Here is a 23,563-nt window from a genome sequence, read left to right as displayed (position 1 = left end):
ACATCGCCTGCCAGGTTTTGGCGTGGGTGAGCTTATTCTGCTTGCCTCCTCCTTCCGTGGAACCACATTTCTCTCTAGAAAAGACTTTCACCAACAAGAATGATAGATTCTTTTTACTCTCCCAGCTCCTATTGCTCGACTACAGTCTATGTTGTGTCACACATGGCTGCCATAGTCTTTAAAAAGCCATCAGTGGGACTCTGTGTCCCAACCTTGAGGTGAAGTCCTGCATCTCTGCCTGACTGGCCTCACAATGTGGAGCGTTGTGTTCACAGGAACCAAGAAAAAAAAAGGCTAAATTAGTTTCGCACTCATGCTTCTATAACCCAACTTTAGTTGTTACCATTTTTGTTCCTCCACAAAAAGCAGTTCTTCATTATTAGGTTTTATGAGCAGCTTGCACATGTAGCTATAAAATAATTGCTTGTAATGGTCCCTCTTTGTATATGCTCAATAAAAGAAATTCACTGCAGAGTGATATTTTCTGTGGGATTCCACTTATTAGCCACATTTTGTGCAGCTAATGTGAGACATTGCCATGGCAGCGGTGGCTGTATTGTAGTTTGTCCTCATATATACCCAGCGCTTCACAATCTGCTTTATTTAGTCCGTTCATTGATCAACAAGAATGAGATGAGTTTTCATATGCAAATGCCCTGCAGTAGGCAGGAGATGAATGCCTAAGTGGCACTCACACCTTTTTGCACTATTAGCCCCATGCATCATTAAACAGAAGTTTGAAATAGCTGTAATTTTTTTGCAGCCTTAAAAAGGTTATCTGCTCATACATATTAGCTGCTTTTGCACCCCCGCAGGTAAGATCCTGCTTTTTCTTTCCTAATGTTTTCTTGTTTCATGCCTTTTTTTTTCTTTTTCCAAAAGTTTATTATGATTGCTTTTACAGTATAAGATGGTGTTACTTTGTTTTGGGAACTAATTCTGAATAATTAACAAGGCGTCCTGCTGGAAACCTCAACAATGTTTTAATGATGTTTTTTATTATTTTTATTATTAGTTTGTTAAAATAGTAACCTTCTCCGACTCTGGTTACACTTCCCTTGAAATCCTTTTAAACAGACATGTTTCCACTGTTATTTTTTTTATATATCAAACCTGCATCTACACTGTAACAAATACAGATAAAAATACAAATAAGTATCCATATGGAATAATTTACTGCAGTAAGACACAGCATCTCTTATAGATTTCTTCTGTTTCAACTTTTTTCATCACACTTAAATGTTTCAAATTATGATTTATAATAAATTTAAAAAAAGCTTTCGAAACCATCCTGAACCTATGTGAAAATTTCATACGCCTTTGTGAAATCATGAATTAATTGAGATGAATCATTTTCAGAAAGTTGAGTTCAGTGTTTTATAATAATTTTTGGCTTGGTTTCTGCCACCACGCAGAACCTGATAAGTATTTGACTTGAAGGCAGAAGGAAATCCAAAACATTTCAGGAACTCCTCCTATTATTAAAATGTGAATATGCTTGGTATAAAAATTTATGAGGTCAGGATGTATAGATTTTCTGATCCACACTGCTGGTACATCTTAGATTCCTCTCAGGGAAACATCTGTTTGTCAGAAAGAATTTTATTTATTTTATATTTCTTTTAAATAAATCATAGCTGCCTCTTTATCTTATTTCTGTTTTTACAGAACGTCTGATCCAGCATTGTTTGGAATCTGTCATCATCAAGCAAACCTGCAATATTTAAAGCACAACTTCTGCTCTGCGTGGTGCCTGATTACTCTGTTTTCTTCTTTTCATTCTTTTTCAACTCCTTAAACACAGACTGCCAGGAGCTGCTTTGATCTAAACCTTGCAGCCATTCTCTTTTTGGGAATATGTTTGAAGTATTACTGCTGCTTTTTTGAATCGTTGTTGTGTGTTTGTTTCGTTTTTACTGACCGAAGGCGATGCAAAACATTTATTTAAACATCATTTATGCTCAAGCGCAACTTTAGGAGTTCTGTGCTGCCCCCTGCAGGACAATCCGGGAGCACCTCGGAGAGCAGGAAGTTTCCATCTCTCTGACCATCGACTCCTTGGAGGAGAGCGACCTCGGCAACTACTCCTGCTATGTGGAGAACAGCAACGGGCGGCGGCAAGCAAACGTCAAACTCATCAAGAAGGGTGAGCCGAAACATCTGGAGCGTCAGTTTGTTTTTTTTTTGTTAACCATAAATAAAACAAATGAGAAGACAGGCTTGATAGTTAGTGCTGATATGTTATGTTGTGGGAATTGACGACTTGTTTCCTGCCTTATTGAGAGAATAACAGGAAACTATAGTGGACAGTGCAAAATAAAACATATTTATAAACTGCATTCCAAAAACCAGGCGTTTATGGTAACATTATACTTAACATACTGTCTGACCACAACTAACACAAAAAACATCACTTTGATAGCTGCTTCTTTTATTTTTTAACATTATTTCATGCTAATTTAAAACAGGGATGCAGATTATTTTAGTGTCCTTAAAATATGTAGGGAAATTTCTCTGCAGCCTTTAAGTTTTTCGGTATAGAATACATTTACATAGTAAGATATTCCTCCTCTCTTTAAAGCTGGAAGCCTTGGATCTAACTTTGATGCCAGCCCAGTTCCTCTCCATTTGCTATATTAAAGGGGCTTATGCTGCATGCTGGAATCTGAAAATAAACTGCTGCAGATTAGCCTCTTCCTCGCCAGATGGAAAGACTGCAAGGAATCATCTCGTTTCTGCATTTTCTGAGTTGTCTTTTTTTGTTGTTGTTTTCTTTTTGTGAGTGTGTGCGTTTGGTTTTGGTGCATTTTGAAGACGGCTGAGTGTTTACATCACTTTTAAAAAGGCATCACAGTGTCTTCAGCTCTTGAAGCTCAAAGTGAATGTGATTATTTCGCTCGTTTGATTTGACATGCTTTGGATCCCTCACACAGAAACGCAAACATTGCCAGCAGCAGCGCACAGGGCCTGACTCTCAAGTCTTGATGCCCTCATAATGCAAGCAACATTAGCATATAGCGCTATGCTAGTTTTCAGATCCATTGAACTTCTTTCATATTCTGTCTTCAGTGTAAATAGTTTGTGATTTCACATGGCACATTAGCACAAAGTGGTGCTTAAGTGTGTGGTGGACATATTTCAAACTGTGGGGCTTCAATTTGTATTCAGCCCCCTTTATTCTGATAGCCCTAAAGAAAATTCAGTTCAACCAACTGCTTTCAGATGTTTATTAGTGAGTAAACCTAGTTCTCAATCCAAGAGCACTGTTTATTTTCCATGGTGCTGAGTAGCTCTGCCCTCAAGAGATTACCAAGACGATAGATGCTAGCTTCTGCCCTACAGCTAATAGGGTTTCCTATGTGTGTATTCATTTATATTAGGTTATATTTGGTGTTTGACCTATTAAAATATGCAGTTATAAGCTTTTTTAGGAGGTCTCTAGTATTTTAGCTGTTAGCAGGTGGCTAATTGTACAATGCTTTCCTAATTTTTGGACTCTTCTTCATCATTTCATGCTTCTCCCTCATCAGAGAAAAGCAGAAAAAGAGGGAGAGGAAGAAGAGGAAGTAATGAATAGCCCTCTTCCATGCAGCTCAATCATATCCAGTCTTTTAGTCGTCGGGAGCTAATTTGTCTTAATCTGTCCCTCTGCAGCGCTGCTACAATATGGATTCCAGGCAGGGAGGAATTTTCCTCCTCCGCTGTAATCTTTGCAGCTTGAAAAGCAGCTGGCTCCATATGAGGTCCACACACTGAAGCAGAGAATCAGGCTGCGCAAAAGGCAGGCGGACGGAGGGAGAGGTGGAGAGGACATTGAATTAAATATGTGGTAGGAGTGGAGTTTTTAGCAATGCTCGTTAGCCTCAGCGCCTCACTCTGAGAAATCAGGCAAATCAGGAGGATTGCCAGAACCGAGATCCAGCTGAGCTCAGAGGAGGATGGTGAAACCTGTAGTCAGACTGCCTCGGGTTTGTTTGCTTTTTCTCTCGTTTTTTTTTTTTTTTTTTTTACTTACGCACTCAAATGCCCATTGGTGAGTTTGGCTGAAGGTCATCAACAGACAGGCGTGATGAGGCGGAGCAGGCCATGCTCGTTAGCTTTCAGGAACATCATCCCTCATCATGGGAGCTGTCAGCTTGAAATCCACTGCAGGGAGGCAGGCATCGCTCACCACAAAGAGGTTCAACACGCACCAGTGATGGATCGCGATTCATGGGAGAGTCCTCTCTGTCTGTGGTTAGACGTACATGCAGCGCCGCAGTTAGTCCAGCCTTTCACTGCTGTGCATTAGTCAGCTAGTGAATCTGTGAGGCGTGGCTAGGAGGAAAAGTTGAACTGGAATGTCATCAGACAAAAGTAAGAAGATCTGAAAGAGAGTCATGATCAAACCTGTCAGAAATGCAACAATCAGAGTTTTCGATTTCCAGTTTTGACCTGCCAGTTCCACTTTTAGCAAATTTTGATCTCTGTTTCAGACCATGAGCATTCAAAGTCAGTGTTGCCAGCCTGGCCTCTTTGTTTAATTAAATAGTATTCAAACCTCTACATGAGAAAAAAAACAGCAATGAGTTGCCATAAAAATCCTTTCAAATTCTTTTGATGCGTTTTAACACCCAGATGCATATGCTACCATAGTCTTCTTTAGAGCTTACTGTGATGCTCAGCCTTACCTTAAGAGTGAGGAGCACAATAAACTGAAGACAAGCCTCCACAATGTTGATAAACTTTTGAGCCTGATGTGAAATTTCTTGTGGAAGTAAATGTGGTTTGGATTTTTGATTTTCCGATTGAGCGGTCAGGAGCGTTCGAGTTGAAAATTGTTCGATTTAGCAACCAGATTATATCTGGGTGCCTCTCTGCAAACACTGACCACACCGTCTACTATCGTTGTTAAAGGCATCACTGACATAATCTAAAGTAATGTACTATAAAACCGACAGAAGATCTCTGAAGATCCGTTTCACTTCTTCATGAGGTCCTGCCAAGCTGCAGAGACGAGCTGCTCCGATCCGTCAGGTGATTCAGCAACCACCTGAGCGCTTTGCCGTTTTGCAGCTTTACACACACGCGTAACCAATCTTCATAAGTTTGGCAGCGCAATCTGTCACGTGCCATTGTCGCACCGGTTGCCCCGGTGCGAGTTTTTTATTATCCGAGTCGAGCCAGGAGGCTTTAAATGACAGGCATAGGAGCAGCTTTCTGCTTTCATTCAGCTCTGAGTTATGTGGCATCCGAATCCAATCAAGCCAGAATGAGCAATGTTGGAAAGATGGAGAGGGGAAACGAGAAAAACTGACACAAACACCGAGTGACGGGGTTGCAGCCCCGGTCGATGCATAAAAAACACTTTCGCAAACATGGAGTCCTTTCCCATTAGCTGCTGGCGCCTTTCTTATCCGTCATGATGGCATCATGTGTTACCTTCACATCGATTACGTTTGGATCTGCAGCTGTCGGATGCAAATGCGCTTGTCTAAAGGAGCAGAGAGAAACCATCAGATGGAGGAAATGACTGAGAGGAGAGTCTGTTGGATCTCAAAGAAGAAAACTTTTTTCAGCTTAAAGAGAATGAAGAGAGAGTGTTCACACCATTCAAGCAAACTTGAGGAAAGAATGTAAAGAGGAAGCTTTAATTGTCAGAAACTAAAGGTATCAGTTATTTTGTCAGTGGCTTTATTTTGTTATATAAAAGGCTGGCAGACTTGAGCAACTTGATCCCAGGATCAGGAATTGAGTGAACACTTTTCATCCAGCTAGATTTTTAGGTCTGTAGAGTTTAAAGGTGAATAAAATTTACAAAGGTGGATAAATGCTTTGTCCAGCTCAATATATATATATATATATATATATATATATATATATATATATATATATATATATATATATATATATATATATACTGTATATATATATATTTTTTTTAAGCTTCTCTTATGTTCTTTGATTATGGTTCTGATGGTGTTTCAGAGTTTCTGAGCAGTAAAAAATGTTCAGTCAGTAACTGAAGATGACACTTTGAGCTTCATTTCAGTCGATTACAGAAGAGTTAAATTTTCACTGAGACCAACACAAAAACATAATGCAATCTGTTTTGAAAAACAAATGTAGAACCTTATTTTTTAAGAAGAAATTGTATGTGGGATTAAATCAAAAGCTCAAGGTTTGCCTTTTAAAAATTTTAGACTTTTCAACATTTTTAAGCAACACTGAGAAGTTATAAACCAAGGACAGTGTGTTAACTTTCCGGTCACTTTCCTCATTTTCTTTTCTCTTCTTGCATTCCCTAATTACAAGTACTGACACACTACAGAGACACAGTTTCTGCCTACTTGTCTGCATCATTCAGAGTTAATCACACGACAAAAAAAAGCTGGAGAAAAGAAAGATGTAAAACTTGCATCTTCAGAATGGAAGAAATGGTAGAAAATGTTACTGATAAAGACATTTAAGATCAATTAAATTATTTTTAAAGCACAAGCTTTTCTTCCTTTCCTTCTTTCTCTCTTTCTTTCTTCTATTTAGTCTGTTACTTTGAATACTCGATAATGCATTTTTTATGTCTTTGAAAATACCAACATAGAAGTATTTGTCTTTACCAGCTGAGCTGATGTACACGGTGGAGCTAGCTGGAGGTCTGGGGGCCATCCTGCTGCTGCTGATCTGCCTAGTGACCCTCTACAAGTGCTACAGGATCGAGCTCATGCTCTTCTACAGGAACCACTTTGGCAGTGAGGACATTGATGGAGGTAAGATACACACGGCATCACCTGTGTGATGCTCAAGTTTGCCGCACGACTGTCGATTTCTAAAGCCCCTCGCGTTACTATAAAAACACTTTTCCTTCCCAAAACAGGAACCGAATCCCAGTCGTGACCAGTATCAGAGATGCGCCGCGCACAGATTTATTTTTATTTAGAACGCACCTGGGCTATTTATCAAGTCATAAAGCCGCAGGTGGCTCCATTTTTATGCAAATGCACTTGAGCTCGAATGACTCATTGGCTCCAACTGAAAAGCCTTGCATAATTTCATCTAGTTCTCGGGTTTAGGGAATCTTCTTCACCTTCTCCCACTGGAGCAGTTAAATAAAAACTGCTAAATATTCACTATGCTGTCCCCCGAAGAGCAGGAAGCAACTCACCAACCACCGACTGATACAGAATAAAGCCTCAGTTTCCAGCATACGCACGTCATGTTACTTGAATAATGTTAACAGCTGCAGATTTTCGTAAGCAAAACAAACTGAGCGGCTTACATGGTTGCACAAAATGAAGGATTCTTTAAAAAAGCCACATAAAGTGAAGGTTTGGGTGGCATTATATTCTGCTGAACACTCACTATAAAGCAAATGAAAACACTACCCCTGTGCCAGACAAAAACATTAACTCTCAGACCTCATCAGCAGTGGAAAAAAAAGCAAAAAAAAACTTTGATTGGACCTGGTGGATGATTCTTAGCTTGAGAATGCATCAAACTGAGACAAGGAGCAAGTTTTAATTTGATTCCCCTGTAATGAGTCTCTGTAGGACCAGCACAGCAATGAATTCAGGAGGAATGAGATTAGCTCAGAGAGGCTGCGGGGTTTTTGCAAAGTGGGAAGAAGCAGCTGGAGAGTTTTATTTGTTAAGAGGGAGAAGCATTTGTGACAGGTTATTGAACGCCATTACCTCTGGCTTTGTTGGAATCCAGCAACCCCAAAAAGAGGAATTTTGGCCGTTGAACCTGAAGCCAAACAGTTGTCTTCTTTAATTGGGCCACAAGAGCGAGTGCTAGGAGAGAGAGAAAGATTTTCAATTTGTTCCTTAGAAGAAGGAGATCAGGTCCAATGTTGCACGGCTCTCCAGAGATCCCTACGCCGTGGTCTGATAGATCTCCACTCTGCCACCTCAATGTAGCAGTTTCTTGTAGATAAGTGGAAATGATTAAACTGGACTGTTTAGTCTCTCAATGTAGATAAGAAACTAATATCCCATCTACACCAGGATGAACTTTTTCACATTTTGTCACATTACTATTAATACTTATTTGCTGAGATTTTATCTGATTGAACATGTGAACATAAATTTCTAATTGTATCCCCAAACCCTGAGTTACGTTGACATGTTTAACTGACTGGGGCAGTACTTCTCAAAGATTACTGAAGGGATCCCACAGCGTTTGATACTCTTATGTAGGGCTGAAATGATTAAGTGGAAAAATCATGATTGATCGACTATTGAAGAAATCGTCAACTAATTTAGTAAATGATTAATTAACTGGAGTGTACAGACTCAAAAGGAAAGGCAGTTTTGTGAAAAAGCAAGATACTCACAGCAGTAATTGAGCCAAAATTGTACAAGAAATATGTACCATTGCTCCTCTAAGATAAAAACACCTTTGTCTGTAAATATGGTTTTGCCAAAATTTCTCAAGTTGTATAGTTTTAGCTAGGTTTACCGTATTGCGTTTTAGGCAATAAAATGTTTATTTTCTAGTTTATAAAATTAACCGTATTTGCTTTTTAGCATCTTTTTATGTATTTCTAATATTGTATAAAAAATACTTAAGTGGTTTAATCAAACGTCTATTGAAGTTGACATTTTGTAAATTGATTGTCAGAATAATCAATTAATCGATTACTAAAATAGTCCTTAGTCACTGTTCTACTTTTAATGTATTTCTAACATTGTATGAAAATGCTTCATCGGTAAAGGAAAAGTCTGTATATTCAAGGTTTTATCCAATTAATCGATTAATCGTGAGAATAGTCTAGGGATTAACCGATTACCAAATAATTGTTTGTTGCAGCCTTACTCTTATGTTCTCCAACAAACCTCTGAAGCCTTCATAGAATACTACAACTCAATGTGGAAAACCTCAAGACAAAAGCACTTATGTAACACACTGTAGCATCTGCAAAATGGATACATATAAGATGTATTTGCTCAGACTGGTACTTCTCATCAATAAAGGCTTTGAGCCAGTGCACAGAGATGTGGTTTTCTCCTGCAGAGCCCCACACGAGCTGCCAAGAAAGTGCCAGTGTTTGATCGTGGCCACTCCAAGTACTAATTGAACGCCCTCCTCTGCCAGATGTAAAATTGTAAGCTGCGCGTAACAATAGGATGGACTGTCAGCTATTTGTCAGCGATGCAATTTAGTTAAAGAGCGCTCACTTGTCACATTGTGTGGGTGTCACCAGAATCAATAATAGGCTTCATGATGACAACAGGCGAGCTGGGCTTGACAAAGAGGTGGGAGCTCATCAACACTGCGCCATAAATACGAATGTCATCGTTGTCAAGGCAGCGAGGACTGATGAGGCTCCCTTGGTGTTAAGTACAGTTTGGAGATGCAAAGCGCTAATAGTTTTGTTGCACACATGGCAACTCTAATGCATATTAGATGTGTATATGCCGCTGCTTATTGTCCACAAGGAAAAGTTTGGCACGGCTGACTGTGGCTCCTAGATGTGGAGTTATTGAGTTTTTATGTCATTTTACATTATTACTGATTATCTGATTGACAATGACGTTTTCTGTCACTTATGGTTGACCATTTTCATTTCGTTTTTTTAAGGCTGGTTTGAATTCTGTAATAAAACCTGATTTGTATGAGCTTTAAACAAGAAGTAATATCACACTATACTTTTCTATCTAATGTTTAAAAATGGTTAAGCTGATTTGGAACTGATACTCGTGTGATGAATGGCTGAGCTGCTACTCCTTTGATATTTTCAAAGGGTCATGTAGACATGGAGTGTTCGAGTCTGCAAGAAAAGTAGAGACATTTGAAGTGAAAAATGATTAAAAGCCATATTTATCCCAGTCCCTTTGATTTATAGGTTTGCTATGATATCAGACTTTGAATGATTTAGTTAAAAAAAAAAACAGAACTGCTGTATATTAATAATCTGTCTGGTCTTTTTCACCACAAAGAATGATCTTTCTTTTCTTCCGTGCTTAGATTATATAAAAAAAAAAGGCAGTATACGATTTCTTTTACAAAATTAGTTTCTCAATGTTAGGCAGCTTTCTACAATCTGATGCAAACCCATGTTATTTTGGTGCAACTAATAATGGAAAACCAAATGTTGCACGTAGAAGAGGGCGGGGGAGGATTGTGAAGATCCATCCACTCATTAGCAGTAGTTCTGCATGTTTGTTATATTTGTCATTTGGTCTCCATTAAATTGAACTGAAGCCGGGGGGGGGGGGGGTATTGCAGCAGAAATTTACGCCTTCAACTCTCCTGACACTTTTCACAGGAAGTTCAAGAGTTATCAGTTTCACTGTGGGCCGCCTGTGCACGTGCACGCACCCGAAGCGCACGTGTGGCGCGTCAGATATACGTGGGCTTGGTTTGGTAGGTAGATCCCACAGCTTTCTCTGATAATGACTTCTCAAGATGCTGAAGGCGAATTAGAGGAGGAGGAGGGGTCAGGCTTTCTCTCCTCTCTGTTTTTCTCTACCGATGAGTGAATCACCTCCACCGAAATAGCCCTTGATCTGCCTACACAGCATTTGTTTAAATGCTAGCAGAGAAAAACAGAGGCAGAGATTTATGCCTCGGAGTTAGTTATACTAAGTGAGGTTACATTTCAATTATTTTTACATGTCCCCGGTGCTGTAAAATGAATTGCACGTTATAAAAACAAGATAGATTCATTACGGGGCGTCATGTAAGAGTGGTGTGCACTTGCCAAATATCAAGATTACCCTCTGGGAAGTGAGTGAATCTTGTTGACAGTCTCACAGCTCCTGAGAGAGGCTCAAGTGTAAAATGGAAAGGATATTAACGGAGGCAAAATGGAAATGCTGCTCTGAACATGCTCCATCCGAACGAGACGTCTACGTGGCTTGTGCAATAAAGCGGTAGAACAAGAGTCAAAATGAAGACGGGAACTTTGAGTTCTGAAATCCACTCTTATCCTCTAAGATTTTACGTCTGGAAGGATTTCCTTCAGTTTGGTTTGGATGGGACAGGTTTAAATTTCAGAGAGGGTACACTTTAAAAAAAAAAAAACACGACAATTATAATCCAGAAACCACATTCTGTCTGTATTCAAACACAGAGGTCTATTGATTTAGATTTAGTTACAAGCTTAAATGTTGTTTTAAATGAGTCAGTTAACGTGCAGGATGTGATCAATTCTGCTGCAGACTGTGCAATATTCATCACTTTATGTCTTAATATTGCACATTTATGTTGTCAAAGGTTAAAGATGTGATAAAGTCAGATTTTGCTCTGAGGGTTTATCTTTTTATTTAAGATGACGCCTCCTCCTGCCTGCACACACTTTGGTCTTCATGTCAAAGGAAACTCTTCCCTTGCTACTCTGATCCTTCAGTATCTAACTGTTAAGATGGACCCAACATTAAATTCAGTGTTTAATCTTTTTATAATGGTGTTATAATACTTATTTTTTGGTATGTGAATCACTCCATTTAAAGAGCCAAACCAAATAAAATCTTCACGACTGTTGCAATTATTTAATGTCTTTTACATGTTAAATAAATGAGACCAAAATCAAACTTTTTGGCCTATATTCTAAGTATTATCTCTAGCACAAAAATGTTCAAGTGTGTGCGCTTGCAGAATCTCACAAACATTTATTTTAAAATATCAAATGTACACATTTCTAATGTGTTTGTTGCTCATTTACAAACCACGTTGAAATCAGTGAGCAGGTTTAGGGTTGCGGCAGACACGCTCCAAGTGATTTGGTTGTTTTGCTGTGGAGCCAGAAGCCATTATCTCCGTTCCAATAGAAGCTCTGGGATATCTCCGCGTCTTCCATTCTCCTGATTTATTTTTACTGTTGTGCTTTAAGCTTAAGAAGACACATAAACTCTTCCTTCTCGGCTCACTTTCCATCTCCCAGCTCACTACTTTCAAATCCATCATCAATCTCCGCTTTCATGTGGGTGATGGAGCAGCGCCACGCGACGGCGGGCTGAGCAGGCGGAGCCGGGCGTTTAGCTCTAATTTGTTTTGCCTGCAGAGGGCACAATAGCCATCAAGGTAACATAATTTGTCAGTTGGGTCGGAGCTGTAATGAAAAGAGCTCGGATGGGCAGAGGTGCCCAGAGGTCAGCGGGATGGAGGCGCCCTGTCTCGATGAAAGCTCCCTGTGAATGATAGAGCTGTCTGCAGCAGTATGAAAACAGATTATGAGCATCTGAGGTGGAACAGAGTGTATTTATGGCGCAGTTTGAGTTGTATAAAAGCAATGATGGTATGTATAACTCACTGATTTAAACTGCCACTGATGGTTTAACGTCCATCTCCTTGCAGAAAACAAAGACTATGACGCTTACCTGTCATACACTAAAGTGGACCCGGACCAGTGGAGCCAGGAAACCAGAGAGGAGGAGCGCTTTGCCCTGGAGATCCTCCCTGACGTCCTGGAGAAGCATTATGGGTATAAACTCTTCATTCCAGACAGGGACTTGATCCCCACAGGAAGTAAGCTCTCTCTCATGGCGATGTCAAGTTGTGTCCAATGTCTTGTGGCTTGGTGTTGCTCGTGTAGCTGTTGTCGGTGCGGTGGCGATGCCGTGTTTGTTGGCTTCTTGTTATGCGTTTGTGCCGTTGCATAACAAAGACATGAAAGAGCACCATGGGTTTTCATTTCTGATCATTCCGAGTTTATTTTTTTCCTAACCACAAGCCCGACTGAGGTGGATCAGTTTTGTTTGGGTTTTTTTCAAATTGACTTTGTTTCTAGGAGTGTTTTAGATTTTAAAAACCTGATGAGGTCTGAATTTGACGATTTTTACAGAAACAAACAAAAACAGCTACCTTAGAAGTTGCTTTTCAGTTTGCCAAAATGACAAAATATAACTTTTAAATGCATGCTTCCCAAAGTACCAAGTCTAAGCCTGGAATTACAATATTCCAGGGGTAAGGATAAGAAAATGCATCTAAAAAATTTAGATTATCTTTTAAAATTATGTAAACTCAGTACTTTTCCACTGAACATTTGATGCTCGTGGATAAAAATAAAGTTAGGCAGACTATTTTTAATTTTTAAATGACATATTTTGATCTTTCTTAGCTAGTTTTTATACTAGATGTTGAGAAATAAAAAATAGGACATTCAACCATGAACATTTCCATGAACAATATATTTTTTTCAATATTTAAGAACTCTATGATATAGAAACTTAAACTAGAAGTTTGAAAAAGTATTTTTCATTTTACTTTTGTTTGATTTCACATTATTTTGATATGTTATCTTTTTTAACTTAGTTTAATGGTTTTATTTTGGTTTATCTTTCACATGCAGTGTTTTCTGGATATTGAATAATATTTCAATCTTGCTTAGACTCAAAGTCTTATGAGTCTTAGATATATATTTTTCCCCTCTTTCACACGTACAAGATTTGAAATTACATTTTAAGAAAGAGACCCCAGCTGCACAATATACATTTTGAAAAATATGTTTTTAATATGTTAGCATGAGAATCTTTCATTTGGTGGGTTTTGCTAATTAATTTCAACAAAAATATACCATGCAACTGCAATGGTTTACAAAAACAGCACTTTATTGCACATGTTTGAATTTATGAATCATTTATTATCCACACAGAGTCAAATTTGACATACAGGCTTAAATACATACATACATCTCTTGTAATTTTAAATAACTGTCTGTATGCAAGTTTCAGAGAAAACACTTGTTGCCATCAACAAGCTGTTCTGGCTGGACATTTGACCGCTCTTCTTCTTGGCAGAATTGATGGAGCTCATTTAAATGTGTTGGTTTCCTGCCACTGATTCTGCCTGCAAGCATATTTTCAATATGCCTGAGGTCATGGGCCATCCACAAACCTTTATACCATCCCACTTTTTGCAGTCTAATTTTATTTACTAGTTTGTTTTTACAGAGAGGGAGTCAACAAATGCCAAATAGTCAAGCATTTGTTGGCTTTTATTTGTATAAAACCAAAGAATATTGCAGTAGGTTTTAAAATGCAAGTTCAAAACAAACCTCATTAAGCTCCAACAAGATGAAATTAATAAAAGCAAATAAGGAAACAATAAATTCAAATGTTTTTAAATTCATTGTGGTTTTGTCGCGTACTTATTTCACTCCGAATGGTTAAAAAGAACAAAAATGCTGTTTGTGTATGAAAACCTCTAAACCCAATTATGCATTATAAATCAACTTTCATGCATACACTATAAATATCTACAATCTGAAGAATAAAAAATAATAAAAACCTGAAGTAAAAGACCAATTAAAAACCAAAGGAATATATAAAAAGCCTGCAGTATGGAGTATTTCCAGCGTGTTGGACCCAAAGTAACCTTCATTGCCTTTCAAACACAATCAGCAGAAGGTACAATCCTGCTGATTAGAGTCCATATTCCAGATCCAGCTCTGCAAAGACTCTGCCTCTGCATGCTGATGTGTAATGGTGTCAGCTGCACATTACAAAATCTCTTTATGCATGGATATTAGTGCATGTTTTACCACAGCATATTCCTAATGGAGCATCTCACCATGCCCCGTGCTTACCTTTGATTAACTCAATACACAGATGAGTTTGATAATATCATTATGCTGTTAGCCTCCATTTCAATACTTGCATCTGCCTGTCTTCCCCGCACATGCCGCCATTACTAATTACGCGTTCCGTCAGTGGCTTTGTGCCAGGGTTATAAACTGAATCTGTTTTTGTGATGCTGTGCTCGCAGACCGGGGGGCGGGGGAGGGTTGGGACTGCTGTAATATGGGAAAAATGGCATAAAAATGCAAGGATGGAGAGGAATCTCAACCACAGCGTGCCACCATTTCAGCCCGGTGGTGCTGCTTTCTGCTTTATTGTTGCTACGCATAAACATTCGGCTCCCATTGGGAGCGTATTAGCATCCGAACAGTTCATATAACACAGTATAAGGCAGAGTTAGGCAAAAACAGAGTTTGGCCTTTTGGGGGTTCGCCGTGTGTCAACAACCCTTCTTAGTTTTGTTTTAGTGGCATGTCAGCTCTGAGGAAAGCTCAACATTCGAATCCCATGTGCAGTGGATCAAAAAAGTCTCCACACCCTTGGTAAACTGCTAATCTAGAAACCAGAAGTTTTTCCACATATAACGTGACATTCGTCCTGTACAATTCAGGTGTAAACACGTTTATTATAGGAAACATTAAAAGAAACATTCATGCCTCCACTTTTTGATTAAGTTTTTCAGCATTCATTCTTTCTGAGTTCATACCTGACATCAATAATAGTTAAAAAGAAAATTGACTATATGAAAATTTTTGATTTTCCAGCTGCTCTTTCCTTTTCTAGAGTAGATTGATTTATGTTAAACTGTTTTATTTACCACATTATATTTTGATTTGGACATATCGCCCATGAGAGTTTTGATTCGTAACTTTCTGACTGGAAAAAAAAAATAATAATAAATTAAACTCAATTTCATCATCTGTTTCTTCTCAAGAGAGCGTTAAGTTCAGGTTGAACCATCCAAGTCTAAAACAGCTCTATTTGGGATTTTTTTTTCAAACGAAATAGAGGCACCAACATTTTCAAAATACAGAAAATATGGCAGAAAATACAGAAAATATTCAAAAATATGTGGAAGATGTTTTTAAATAATTAATTATGGTCTCACTTTCTTTACATTACAAAAAAGCATTATTAATTTCACAGGGGTGTGTTCACTTTTGAGAGCCACTGTACTTCCAGCAGTTTCCCGAAGCAGACGTCCTGGCTGAACTCCTACCACTTGCATTCCTCTGCGTTTTTATGCTTCATGTCCCATATTAAACTGGAATAAACTGCTCATTGCGATTATGAAACAATCGCCGCCATTTATGCACCCGTGGATAAATCCAGTTTATGCCAGGGGAGTGTCCCCACATCTCCGTCACTGTTTTCACCTGCTCACAAATCTTCTGATCACCCTTTAAATGTAAATATCTATTGTTTAGGTTTCACCAATGATCATTTCCAGGATGACACAAGACTACTTAGAGGTACTTTTTCCCCAGATTTTTCCCACATGTGTTGACAAACACTGACACAGACTCTGGCTAGTGGCTAAAGAGCTTACAGGTTGTCTTATGTACTCATATGTTGCAGAACTTACATGAAGTCTCCTTTTAACCATTTGTTTTTTTTGTCTGCTTTCAATATGCTTTATTATATCATGTGTTGCAATTAGTTTTCTTATTTCAAATAAAGTCTCGTTCAGAAAAATGGGCCTAGTTTCCATGGAGGAAGTTAGGCTACATAGTGCATAATTTCACGGATAAAGTGGACACGACCATCAGTTTTTGTCATCAGGCCCACATGGGGATCAGAAGTAAATTCAGAGTAAAAGAGAGCTGTCAAAAGTTTGTAGACTAAACATTGAGCATTAATATGAGGAGTCAGCTCAATAACTGATGAGAATGCTCAACTACAAACTGCATTGACCTGTAGTCACAAAGAACGGGTTACATGTTGTGACAGTTTTTCATTTTTATTAACTTAACAGACAGAAAACTGTGATTTGGCCAGAAAATGTTGCTGTTTTTATGTCACAGTCAGTTTGAAGTGTGCATCACAAATCATAAGCCAAACTCCATAAAACCTATACCACTTTGAGGAAACACAATATTTTAGACCTGTTGTTAGAACACTTTTAGATTGTAAAAACATAAATGTGTCCCTTCTGTTGTTCGTAAACCATTCTCTATCAAAGCCTTAACTTTATTTACCTGTAAACAATTTTCTATGTAGCCAGCTGTTCCGTATCACTCTGGTGAATTATATGGATGCTTAATCATCAATATGATGAAATTTATTTTACTGTGTAGTTTAATTGTAAATGAAGTTCCATAGCACTGTATTGTCAATGATTGTTTTTCTGATTCATTCCCTGATAAGTTCTTTCTGTCCATCTTGTCTTTGTTGTGTTCCTCCGTCTTTCATTTCCTTTTGTCCCTTTTTATTTCCTCTATTGTGTCTTTCCTTCCTCCTTTTGTTTTCTTGACACTCTTTGAATTGTTCTTCTTTTCCTTCCTCTAGTCGCTATTTTTGTGTCCTTACTCTCTTTTTTGCATTTTTTTTTCTTCATTTCCCTTAATCGTTTTGACCTGTACTATCTTCCTTCTTTTATCAGTTGTGGCATCCTTATCTCTTCCACCTTTCCTTTCTTGTGTCCATCCATCTTTCCCTTCCCTCGATGTCCACAGTGGATGTTTATTCTCAGAGCTTAGATGATGAAGTACAGAAACAATATGGGGACATTGTGATAAAAATGGGGGTAATCATAATTGTAAACATAAAGCTTGATGCATCATCACACCCCAATGCGTTAAATACTTTAACAATTATTCACTTTTTCTTTACTTTATCTGTTTGGCTAACAAAATTTAGAGGAATAACTCTCGTGTTGTAAATTAATTGGAACTTCTTATTAAAAACTAAAAGACAACAGTGATTTTATGAGCTATTTCATTAGAATATGGTCTGTTAGATCTGAAGAGAGAAACATTGTATTCCTTTGGCTTTAGAGGGTTGAAATTTAATTTTTAAAGTTATGAATAGTTGGCAGACAGCATCTAGTAACAGCAGATTTACAGTCAGTTAAAAAAAACTCTAATCAAGCCACTCTTCATTAGCTAATGTAGAATATCCATTAATCCTTTTTAGTTTGTTTTTATTTCCTTCTGATATACTACAAAGAAAACCCCAAAGTGAACTGGCTCAGACCTTGAAGTGGAGATTTGGCCTCAGGGTCCTGTTGTATTACAGCATGATGACCAATTACCAAACAGCAAAGAGACTGGCTTGTCATGTTGAAGTAAAGGGCAACTTCAAACCCAAGTTTACTCTAATCAAGCTTCTCTCATTGGACAGCCTCAGGCGCAGCATGACAGAAGAGAAGCAGTTCGCTCTCCGATGTATGCAGAGCAGGACGGGGAGGGAATGTGGCGTCGGTTGGCTTAACGACCAGCAAACACACTGAGATATTACCAAGAGAGACGGGGTCTGGTTTTATCCCGTCCACCTGCTGCTGACCAAAGCTGCTATGGCGGCCAAGAAAGGCTAAAAGCAAGCATTAGCTGCATGCACACGCATTCTCTCATGCTTTCACTTTCTCCTGACACTCGAGGCAAGGTGTGAAAACCAAAAACACTCAGTTTGCTGCACGATGACGCATCCATTAGCTGTAGTGGCTCAGAACTAGCTAATGTAAACCCACACTGTTTTCTGCCTACGTGTGGCCGAAATTTTCAATGTCTCGGTTTTGAATGCAGGGGACAGTTGGAAACGGGGTTTTTTTTTTTGTTGTTCTTTTTTGTTTCTTGCCACCTCTGGGGAAAAAATAAGAGCCTTAAAATGCAATAACATAATCTCAGTGAACGGTTTTGAAAAACTAAACCTTTAAATAGTGTATGTCTATTCAGTTGAGATGTATATGTTTTAGAGAAATAATTGTCAATGAAACTATTTTTTACACAAATTGCAATCTTAGATTGGATAGTAGACTGAGATCCTACCGGATGCTGACTCACAGGTTTTCTGTAGGATTTAGGCTTGGAAACCAAGATGGTAATGGAAGAATCTTGGTTTTGAAGCATCTCTGTGTTTATTTTGGCTATTATCCTGCCAAAAGAACCAATTGAACCTTGTTCACAAATTGGGAGTCACAACAGATGAATCACTTTCTTGATAACTACATTGAATAATTAAATATATCAAGTACTGCCCACAGAGTAACTTTAACTATTACTCACTAACTTTGGTTATTTTCTTGAAAAAATTCATGAAATGATATGTTGTATTTAATATTTTCAGTGTGACTATACTATTGCAATAAATGATCTATTTATTTCAACTCATCTTTGCAGGAGGTACTAACAACTGTGTTGTGTCTGTAGCTATTATTTACAATTATTTCATTTCTAAATGGTGGAATAGTTAAATCAGAGTCGTATGCTTGATAAAGTTTTGATAACTATAATGGAGAAGCCTTATAAAAACTTGAAATGAGGCCAAAGAGAGTTCTTGTACCCTGTGTAATGTTGTTTTTCACATTTAAATGAAAGTTTAACTTTAAGTCTGTTTAGATGAAATACAAACATAAGGAAGCAGAAATGATTAAATGCTTTGAGTTTTCCGCCAAAGTGACGAATGTGTCTCTCTGTCCTGGTCGATCCAGCCTACATCGAGGACGTAGCGCGCTGCGTGGACCAGAGCAAGCGACTCATCATCGTCATGACACCCAGCTACGTGGTGCGGAGGGGGTGGAGCATCTTTGAACTGGAGACGCGGCTACGCAACATGCTGGTGACCGGCGAGATCAAAGTCATCCTGATCGAGTGCGCCGAGCTCCGGGGCATCATGAACTACCAGGAAGTGGAGGCCCTCAAACACACCATCAAAATGCTGACGGTCATCAAGTGGCGCGGGCCGTCCAGCAACAAGCTCACCTCCAAGTTCTGGAAGCAGCTGCTCTACGAGATGCCCTTCAAACGCATGGAGCCCCTGAGCATCTCCCACGAGCAAGTGCTGGATGTGAGCGAGCAGGGCGCCTTCGGCGAGCTCCAGACTGTTTCGGCCATCTCCATGGCAGCGGCCACCTCCACCGCCATGGCGACGGCACACCCAGATTTGCGTTCGACCTTTCACAACTCGTGCCACACCCAGATGAGGCAGAAACACTATTACCGTAGCTACGACTACGACCTGCCACCAAGCGGCACGCTCCCGCCACTGTCCTCGCTAGGCAACCAGCACACCTACTGCAACATCCCCATGACCCTCATCAACGGACAGCGGCCGCAGTCCAAGTCGCCGCGCCAGCAGAGCGTGGAGGAGGGCCACGGCAACAACGCCATGCTGCCGCTGCTTCCCAGAGAGACCAGTATATCCAGCGTAATCTGGTGACAGAGCCGGTGCCGGGCGGGTCCGGATCCGGACAACATCCGTCACAGGGGGGACTAGCCGCCGGCAGTCGGACCCCGAATCCACCAGAGCCGAACGGAGCTGAATGGCACTAAGATACTTGCTGCTGTTACGTTTGCACCAGGAGATGACATGTGGGAAAGGGGCGGGAGGGATGAAACATCAGACACAACGGGAGCTGAAAAATTCTTGTTTTGTTTTAGTCTAATAAGAGCTTTTATTAAAGTTGAACCACAAAAGAGACAAAAAAAAGAAGCAAGGAGAACTTTTTTTGTATGCCTGTAAAAACACTCAAGTAACACAAGCCAACACCTGTCCTAATTTACCGCGAGAGTCGAGGAAAACAGGGTCCTGTACATACGTTTTTCTAATTCTTTGTAGCAACAGTGTTTGGGACTTGTTTCTTTATGTTTCCTTATCAGGTGGGAATCTTTATTTTCCTTGTTTGTTTTCAGTTTGTACTAAAGTGAAGCAATGGCCTGTAAGATGTGTTGGTAGAACTGTTGTTACCTTTATCCTAATTTGTTGGCTGGTGTAGTTTCTAATGCTTTTGATGGATTTTTTTTATTTCTTGGGAGGGAGCCCTCAGGAGAAGGCTGAGATATTATAGGTTTGGGCTTAACCAGAATATGCAAAATTTGGACAGCACTGGGTTTTCAACTCTGATAATGAATGCTTGTGGAAAAAGAAGACTATGGTGCTAGGCTTCACATCTCTATCTCTTCACATCAACATTTCCTTTTAAAGAGCAACCTTGCTATTTACCTTAACAGAAGATTATATCACTGAAAAGTAATTATGTGTATTATTTTATGAAAAAAAGAAAAGTATATTTTTGTAACTGAGGGATATTTGCTTAGAGAAGTTCTATGTATGACGTTTCTGATAGAAGCGACGGGGAAAACGGATTAAAAGAAACCTGTTTTGTTATGTGGAACTGCTTAGCTCACAAAAATCACCCATTAACGTCTTATATTGTAAGATGATACGAACATGTGAAGTTGGGAGTTTTGACATTTTGAATCCAATCACAGCTCAGCAGACTTTTTCTATCACATTTGTTGGTTTCATTGTCATTGCAGCAGCTCACCGCCAGTATAGTAGGGATGAAGCTATCGACGATGTCAGCGCGGATGAAGGAGAAAGCCATCATCACTCAACCCAGTTTCCACAACAGGACCAAACAAGGCTGTCCAGGGCTAAAATCATTGTCTCAGATATCCATTTCCTGCTAAATGAAAGCCCTGTTTGTTTCCCATCCCCTCCCCAGGAGAGATGTCCTCCCAGGGCTCTCATGTCTCCCTCCAGAAGGCGCCACTCAGTGTTTCCTAATGTACAAAACAAAGATTTCTTTCCGTAACATCTACAGTGCCTTGAAAACAGTTCACACCCATTGAAACGTCACATTTTGGCAACCACAAATAATTATTTTTTATGCAATTTTATGTGAAAGAGCAACACAAAGTAGTGCAAAATTGTGAAGTGGAAGGAAAAAGAAATCTGGATTCAGTCCCCACAGCATGATTCTGCCACCACCATGTCTCCCAATGGAGGAGATATGGTCAGGGTTTGCTGCCATGTAATATTTTGTATGTTGGCCAGAAAGAGAGTCTTCTTGTACAAGTTTGTTGTCCCTTTTTACATGTCTGGTGGCAAACTTTAAATAGGACATCTCATGGCCTCTTTCCAACTCAGTGCACAACTAATATTGTTACAGGTAAAAGACTGTACAGCCTGAGGTGCTGAACTCAAAATACAAATGGGAAAGGAATGCAAATGCATGCCACACTTTAAAAATTTTATTTGAAAATAGAAAATGTTAAAAAAAAAACATCCACACCCACTTCACAATTATGCAACACTATGAGTCTCAAGTTACATGAAAAGGAATTTGTGGTTGTGACATGATAACATGTGGAAAAGACTCTTTTGCAAGGCACTGTAAAACAACTTTCAACACCGACCTCATGAAAAGTGTAAATGGCTAAATATTTACGAATTAACTTGAGACATAGTTTAATTTAATAAACATTTAATATAAGCTAAATTATATTTAAAACTAGTAGCATTTTAGAATGAAATCCTTCAAAATGAAATATAATGAATAACACTAATGAAATCTTGGTTTATAGCTAATAGTAAAACAACTTTAGACCAAAGCAAAGGTAAACGGAACAGACCTCATCCACAAAAAACTATTTACTTCCCATCCTGATCGGTACCGCTCCATCCAGTGAAGAGCCGCTCTCACGTCGCCCGTGACAACGACCCCATTTCCTGAATCCGCCTGTGCCACGTACCATTTCAGTTCTCATAGGAACCAACTTCGGCGTCTCAGACGATTCATTTTGTGCCATGAAATATGCAAAGTGATGAATTTGTAAGAACATAAATGAAAAACTGTCCTTTCCCCTCTTCTAATGTTTTGCTTTCTAATCTTTCTGTTGTGTAAAATGTGAGAAAAGGCCTGTTTTTTTTGTTGTTTTTTTTTGTTTTTTTTATAATTTATTGAGGTGTAAGCCAGCATATTTACTTTTTTTTTGTTGTTTTGGTTTTTTTTTAAATCAAAGCCTTTATTTCACGCAGTTCCCTCCACGGAAAAGCGAAATACCGACGTGTTCAGGAGCATCCACTCCGAACAGAGACCTCAGATATGGCAAATGTGTAAATAAAACCTTTACAATATTAAAATGAAGACAATCGAGCCATACTCATGGAACCTGCTGGTCATTATTCACAAGGTTTCTCAGAGTGTAACCACTAATCCTCACTGGAGTCCAACTCCAACGTCTTCTTTGCTTTGAGAGGCTCTGTGAATATGACGACAATAACACTTTGGTTCATGATTAATAGAACATTTGTAGTGATGAGGCTTTGATTGGAAAGGTCATGACGTTGATTGATATTAATGAGAATATATAGCACAGTTATTCCAGGCACTTTCATGACTTGAGACGACGTCTCTGTTTTCTGATTTATTTTCTATTATGTATCTGCAATGTTCATTAAAAGAGATACTGTTATTAATAATAAAACCACATTTATGGTGATGGCATTCCTCTGTCCTGTATGTGATGTGCTTGGACAGACGTATTAATTTGGTAAAATGCACAAAAGTAAACATCCAGCTCTAACGACGCACCGGATCGCAGTTTTTGGTGGAGAGCCGACACAGTTCCCCCCGGGCTGCTGTAACTCTTCTGTTTCCAGAAGAAAGCCCTGAAAAAAAACGATCAGTAAGTCTCCTTATTCCACTTGGAGACTGAATCAGCTCGACCTCATTTCGAGACGGGATTAAATCAGGGGAGCTGCGACGCATTGAGAAACTCTATAAGATGCATGTTGTCCTGATTACTGTCAAACAAACAGGCACACAACAAGTTCTACATTAGGAAATACATTTATTTAAATTTTTTATGTTCTACTGATCCATAAATTTGTGTCATTCAATGTGATACTTGCAGGCATGGATTTATTTTTGGTAATTTTGATGAAAATCCCAAATTCAGAACATTAGAATGTAGAAGACGGCTATAAACAAAATTATATTTTAGTACATCCACCCATTTTCTGTACATCCTTGTCCCTAGTGGGGTCGAGAGGGCTGCCTATCTCCAGCGATACATTTCGGGTGAGAGGCGGGGTCAACCTGGGCGAAGTACCCGGAGAGA

General features: G+C 39.1%; 1 protein-coding gene across 3 annotated transcripts in view; it reads left to right on the top strand.

Moving 5' to 3' along the window:
- LOC102234441 (interleukin-1 receptor accessory protein-like 1) overlaps positions 1–22,947 on the top strand; it is a 214,608-nt gene extending 191,661 nt beyond the window's left edge. For 2 of the 3 annotated variants that reach the window (XM_005805004.3, XM_023329809.1), the window contains exons 8-12: positions 2,001–2,146; positions 6,600–6,746; positions 12,277–12,447; positions 15,926–15,970; positions 19,147–22,947. In XM_005805004.3, the coding sequence (XP_005805061.1) occupies positions 2,001–2,146; positions 6,600–6,746; positions 12,277–12,447; positions 15,926–15,970; positions 19,147–19,874 (1,237 nt within the window). In that variant the 3' untranslated portion in view covers positions 19,875–22,947. The remainder of the gene's footprint in view (positions 1–2,000; positions 2,147–6,599; positions 6,747–12,276; positions 12,448–15,925; positions 15,971–19,146) is intronic. The other variant, XM_023329810.1, reaches the window with a different exon arrangement.
- Positions 22,948–23,563: the final 616 nt, after the last annotated feature.

Source organism: Xiphophorus maculatus, chromosome 24 (assembly GCF_002775205.1).
Source record: "Xiphophorus maculatus strain JP 163 A chromosome 24, X_maculatus-5.0-male, whole genome shotgun sequence".
NCBI lineage: Eukaryota > Metazoa > Chordata > Actinopteri > Cyprinodontiformes > Poeciliidae > Xiphophorus > Xiphophorus maculatus.
This window is presented reverse-complemented; position numbering and strand designations above follow the sequence as displayed.